Genomic DNA, 6618 nt, shown 5'->3' with positions numbered 1-6618 from the left:
CAGTGAGAGCACCGAGTGGTCACTATAAATACCCTGCAACAATTAGACTGTGTGAAAGAGAGGAGATTATGTGGAAAATCTGAGAGTGTTTTTCTGAAGACTCCAAGATGAAAAGTTATGTTTTTGATTATCCACACACACACACACACACACACACACACACACACACACACACACACACACATTAACAACGCTTTCTTTACAAGTTGTGAAGCTGTATTTAGTCTTTTATTCTCAAGGGTATGAAACATAACGCTACACCCCTATCGTGTCTTCACAATATTGTGGGGGAAACGGGGGGACTGGGAGGGGGCGAATGGGAGCCACTTGCACGCCCATACCCATACTTTTCTTTTTTTCCCCCTTTTTTTAAAATGCTGTTCAAAATGCAGGCTAGTACAGACTAATCCCCAAAGAGGAGAAAACCTGCAAACCTCAGTAATCCTATTTACCGGACTGTTCTGACCAGAAACTATAGGGCAATAAGTATTAAAACCCGTTTGTAATTAATTTTCAAAAATAATCCTTAAACTGTCCATAGCCTAATTGCGTTTCAATTTCCATGATGGATGTAAAACGCGCAATGGCTCTAATGAGGTTATGAGCCTCAGAAGAAGGATATGGGAGCATTTCCACTAAGATGTCGGTATCTGCGCTGTATTCTGGGCTGAGTGGAAATTTCAGTGGAAGTAGCCTATTAGTAGGAAAAAGGCTTCCTGTAACCGCGTATCATACATATAAATGGAGTAAGGCAAAGGAGGGGGGCGCAGAAAACTTGACACAGCATTCAAGTGATGGTCACTCAACCCATGCACACTCACAGACATTGCGGAGTAACCTACAGCGGACAGGTCATCACGTCGGCGAGACAGAATAAAAAGTGAGCCCCACTTCTTGGCGACTAATCTGCTACTTCAGCCAGGACGCGCACGGGATCTGGGAGCACCGGACCACTTGAGCTGTTCTGTGCGCTCTCTCCCTGCAGTCTGCCGGTCTTCAGAGGATGACCACAGGGGCTCGGCGAAGATCCGTGACTTCACGAGCTTTGTTTTTGCATTAATAAAAGCAGCTTTTAAGAGGACATATTTTGGAGCGGACGAACTCCGAAGTTGCGCGCAGTTTGCATTTCTTACTGCTGTGTGCGCAGAAAGTCATCAGTGTCTGAAGACTTTATAAAGGTAAAAATAGCTTTAAATTGTCACTTTTAGAATCTAGATTTCTTTACTGTTATGTTTTTATTCTTAGTTCCTCTCTTACTGATGCATTGTTGCCTTTTTTCTGAGGGTGACTTAACTGTGTCGTCGGTAACAGAAGCCTGGATCAACAGGAATAAAACTTTTTAAACTACAAGACTGAAGCCACAATTAGGCAATGAAGACACTCAAGTTATTAAAAACATAAAAACACAGAGTAACTGTTTAAAAACAAGCAAGTGGTAAGCAGTTTTCCACAATATGGTTTCTTTTGGAAAGCGTATTTGAAGATAAAGTAAAATAGCGCGTGGGTAAGATTACTTAACAGTCCATCAAGCTTCGGTCAATCAATTATGATCCGAACTTGATGGACTATTAGGTGCGTGCAGTACTGTGATTTTCGCTTTGTGGCCCATTGAGAAACTCTTGTGTTATTGTTTTGCGGCGTTGGACGGATTTTAAGCAGCATTTACATTCGCTCTCGGCGGGGTGTAGCCTAATGGGAATCTGGGACTTGTGAAATTAGGAAATGAAAGGCTGTGAGCAACGCTTTTAAGATTCATACTCAATCTCTCCTGCAGGTGCCCAGAAAAGAAAATACGACCTCACTGTTTCCCCCTCACTCCCCGGGAGCTATGAGCGAACTACGCAGGCATTTCATTATGGGACTGGTGTTACTGATGTGCACGCTCACCGACCACTGCGGCGAGAGCGCGCCCTCCACGGTCCCAACAGGGGATGCATCGGCCGGCATGGACGAGCAGCAGGACTTGAGGCGGATGGTGGAGATCGTGAAGCAGGTGGAGGGGAGTCGGGGACGCCACAGTGCCAAAACAGAAGCGCCGGCGATATCACGGGAGACGAGCTCTCCGATGGAGCAGAAGGATTTTCGGGACCTCAAAGCATTCAGAGGGAATCAGGCTGTCGGTGAGTTTTCTTCCGGGAAGGAATCTTAAGTTGGATGTACAGTCAGGGATGTAGCATACGGAAGTTTCATAGAGAAGAACAATTTCCTCTCTATTTTCTCGTTAAGGCTACCAAGTGCATGCAATATAACCAAAACTATCTGGTTATAAAACCACTATCCTTACTGATAGTACTGACGGTTATTTGAGGGTCATTTGGGCGAATTGGCCCTTTAAAGCTGTCTTGCTATATTTTGTTTGATAAAAACATCCTTGTTCTGTGTGTTGTGATGGATACCTCCAGAGAGAGCTCATATTTTAAGGCCTCCTGATAAAAATATGCCATCCATCCATTTTCTTCTGTCTATATGATACAGACTAAAACTTGACACCCTTTCCTTATCTCCTCTCTTTAAACAGCCATATTTCCCAGAGATCTAAGAAAGAAGGAGAAGTTCATAAAATACTTAACAGGTAAGACATTACTGCAAATTCAATGTCTTTTAATGTGTTTGCTAAAAAGATTCCTACAAAAAGAGGCCAGGGAAGTCAGCTATATCACACAAAAGTGAATTACAGCTTCAGACAATGACTACAAAACAGATGTTAGTGAAGGTTGCTGCAGATCTGGCAACGTTCTTAAAGCCTCCTCTCTGTTCTTGTTTCAGGTCCGCTCTCCTTCAGCCCCAAGTGCAGGAAGTCGGTGTACAAACTCTACCACCACACGAGAGACTGCACAATACCTGCATGTAAGCTGTCATAGACTGGCTCTCTTGACACCATGAGTAATGATCTTGTCCGTCCAATGTCAACACACTAAACCACTCACTATCTGTCCATCCTATTTTCTTTCCTTAGACTTCAAAAGATGTGCACGGCTTCTGACACGGCTAGCAGGCAGCCCACAGTGCACGGAGGGGTAGCACACACCAGGTACGGTAACATGTTCCTCTGATTCAAACATGAATTTTTTGTGGGGAACAGCTCGTTAATGTGTCTCGTTGAACGTAGACAACAGAGCTCAGAGCACATTATAGACTGTGTGTGCATGTAACACAGTCATTAATGTTGAAGGAGGAAGTATGAGGTAGTCTTCAAGGTCATTTACTTAAGGAAAATTAACAAGGCCATGCGGTAAAACTGCAGCCACAAGTAAAAGTCTTCTGTGAGGACACATGTACTCTGAGCTGATTTGTTGTTACTAGAGTAGCATTGCTAATGCATGGATGGTTTTTGGTATCAGCTTGCTTTTATAGTTCTATAACTGTCACTACGTTATATACAGGATTGTAGTTATAATCTGCACAAACGCATTACAGCTTGTTTTGTTTGTTTGTTTTCATTAACGTAAATTTGATTGGTAACGTAACTATAAAGCAGAAAGAAAGAAAGGTATAGTTCTAGTGCCATTTCTCTCTTAAAAGTTGGCTAGAAGTACAAAATACTTGGAAACACACAGTAGCGTACTTCTTAATTTGACTTACCTTACACTCATTAAACATACTGTGTTACTTTCTACTTCTGTGGCACAGATAACTAAACTTCCACTCAAATATTGCACTTTATGATGCATTTAAACGTTAAATGAATGTCCGTTTTATGAATCTGTAGTTCGAGCCAAGCTCTATAATATATTAATACACGAATCTATAACAGTATTTATATTTACAGCTATTTTTACTATTTCCTATAAGCACTTAACTGTGTTTTCTTCTAGCTTGGCAGCAGAGTTCAATTATTACATTGAGCACTTAAAGCATAAAATTACTGCTTACATAGAATTAATTGATAATAATGATGTAATCATGCACTTAAATGCTCACTACACTAAATCATCAGTACTGCTAATAATACTTTTGCTTAAGTAAAAGACTAGATTCCGGATATTACCTTGTTGTGGATTTGTTATGTTGTGTGATTCCTATTTAAGTAACAATAAATTAAATGTTTGCACTGCACGAATTATCAGTGTCATTCAGAGTCAAAAACCTCTCCGGTTATGGTTATAGTGTAAAGGTTATGTTGTTTTGAGGCACTACTCAGACGTTTGTTCTCCGTGGTGATATGCTTGCTGTGTCCACACATACACGTCCTAACAGTGGCACAGCGAGAGCAAAGTATCAAATTTCTTATTATTTGTGATTCTTTCTGGAGAGGGGAGAATTTTTCAGGTGTTTTCAAGTTGGTCCTTAATATCATGTCTTCTTTGTTACAGGTCAAAGTCACACACGAGTCCTTCAGAAGAAAAAAAAACTTGGGAAAAAAGTGCCTTGGACAGTAAGGAAGCCTAAATCTGACCAGCCCCGACTGACACTAGGCACAGTATTGTCATTCACTGAGGTCTCCTTCTGCTAAGGCGTGGATGGGTGCCACCCACCACTCAGGCTGGGCCTTGATGGTTAGCTGTCACCACATGGGGGAGCAACCCAGGCAACAAAACCCAGACCAGGATAAAGACAGTGAAACTGAAGAGTGGAGAAGATAAAGAAACAAGCGGCTGAGACACACCAACCTGGGGCCTCTTCATGCTGGGATCCAAAAAAGATGTTGCTAAAACAAAACAAAAACATATTTTTCTTCATTTATTTTGCTCAAGAAAAGAGCGAAATCCAAATATGCTCAACCCTGCCTGTACTACCTTCTACACAGACAAGTTTTCACAGACCTCCAGCTGGCAGTCAGTGCATAGTTTCAGCCACTTGTGCTCATACTGAGAAAGAACTGTGATTAAATTATTAATTGCATGAATTTTTCTTTGCATCTTTGTGAAAAAGATAAAAAAAAAATAAAACAAAACAAGTGGTTGTTGGATTTTGGTAGAGTGCAGTACAGAGTATATTTATGTATTTGAGTCATCAAAAGGTAACATTGTACATAATGTAGGCCATCTTTAAAAGCAGGAGCAATATCTTCACGCTGTAAAGCGAAACATAAAAAGAAGCCACCTGTGTACCATAAATTAACATGACTGGCGTTTCCCAAAGGGGTGTCCTACATATATATATATAAATATATATATACCATAGCTATATTTAAAAATGAAATATATTTAAATAAATTATGAGATTGGTACAAATATGGATTGCCTTTCTTTTCTTGTGTGATATTTTGCTTTGCATTCCCATCTTGAATGAGGAATGATCCTCGAATAACCCTGTGACTGGACTGAGTCCTGGAACATCTGATCCTGTGAAGTTCCCACTGCTATTTCAGACAGACTGTTAAAAAAGGTCAACTGGCAGAGCTCAAAGTGTTCGAATACATGTTATTGCAACATGATTTTTATGTGATCACTTTCCAGATTTGGCGGTCAGCATATTTCACTTGCTTTGCAGCAGTCACATTGAGAAAGGAGTTCCTCTTAAAAGACTGAGTCACTCAAGTTTTCCTGTATATTTCTACTGGTATCTATTCATCAAAACCTTTTATTGTTAGTTGAGCAGGTTTTGAGAAGTCTCCTGCAAATGCACTTAAGCAAAGGTGAATGTATAGTGCTTAACAAATTTATTATATCCAATGTAGGGCCTAAATTAAGAATACTGGTTATTACCAAAAAGGATGAGTTACTAATATGCTCAACCTCTGAAATTGAAATATTTTAATGGTGAAACATAATTAATGTCATTATCAATTAATTTACTGTAAAAAATACTAATGCATGATATTATTTTTTAAGACGCAAAATTACATTTATTTACTGCCATCCCTGTAAATACAACAGAAAAATTAGTTTTAGTGGTTGAATGTTATGTTTCATTCATTTATGACTTCTCTGGCTAAAATCTGGGTATAGAAACTTAATTTTGTCACTTACTTTTGTAAGTAATGCAATTCGGTTTATTACTTACCTAATACATGACAATATATTATTAATTTTAAACAACCTCTTATGTTTTCTTCATTTTTATGGCAAATCTAATAAATTTATTAAGCACTGCAATATGTTTGTTTTTAAAAAAAAAAGCATTTTAAAGCAGGAATGAGACCCACAAAAAGCAACATCATTGTTACTGTAGATGTGCTACAGACCACAACAACTGACAGGCTTCACTGAAAGCAAATTGTGATAAAGAAATTGAATACACACCAATATCAATTACCAATTATGCTGACTAAAACTGTGCCAAAATATTCGCCTTTTGTATCACATCAATTTCGCGCAATTTTTATGTTGTCCTTGCACAAATGAGGAGATAAATAACAACAAGACAGAATAAATTAAAAAGTATACAATTCTGTTGACAGTTATATTATCTGTAAATCCACAACTGGTGCAAACATAGTCCCTACAAAGATCGAGTTTACTGCCACTATATGCAGATAACATGGACGACTGATTATCTAAAATACACCTCAAACATGGCAAAATACTACTTTTGAGTACTTTTTGGGTCATTTTGGGTGAACTGACCCTTTAAATAAGTGCATTGAGATAAATTTCTCTTAAGCCTTTTGCATGAAATTTGAACCCTGTACAGATGCAACTGCTGCAGACTGAATATTTTTGCAAGAAATTACTT

The 6618-nt window shown here is 39.1% G+C and overlaps 1 protein-coding gene across 1 annotated transcript; it reads left to right on the top strand.

Moving 5' to 3' along the window:
- The first annotated feature begins 328 nt into the window (after window positions 1-328).
- Window positions 329-4976, top strand: alkal2a (ALK and LTK ligand 2a). The gene is made up of 6 exons (XM_005454688.2): window positions 329-1178; window positions 1775-2120; window positions 2519-2572; window positions 2767-2847; window positions 2957-3031; window positions 4314-4976. Exons 2-5 carry the CDS (start codon window positions 1829-1831, stop codon window positions 3019-3021), a joined length of 492 nt encoding a protein of 163 aa, XP_005454745.1. The 5' UTR covers window positions 329-1178; window positions 1775-1828; the 3' UTR covers window positions 3022-3031; window positions 4314-4976.
- Window positions 4977-6618: the final 1642 nt, after the last annotated feature.

This window comes from Oreochromis niloticus, linkage group LG15 (genome assembly GCF_001858045.2).
Source record: "Oreochromis niloticus isolate F11D_XX linkage group LG15, O_niloticus_UMD_NMBU, whole genome shotgun sequence".
NCBI lineage: Eukaryota > Metazoa > Chordata > Actinopteri > Cichliformes > Cichlidae > Oreochromis > Oreochromis niloticus.
The sequence above is the reverse complement of the archived record's forward strand: the minus strand, read 5'-3'. Positions and strand labels throughout refer to the sequence as shown.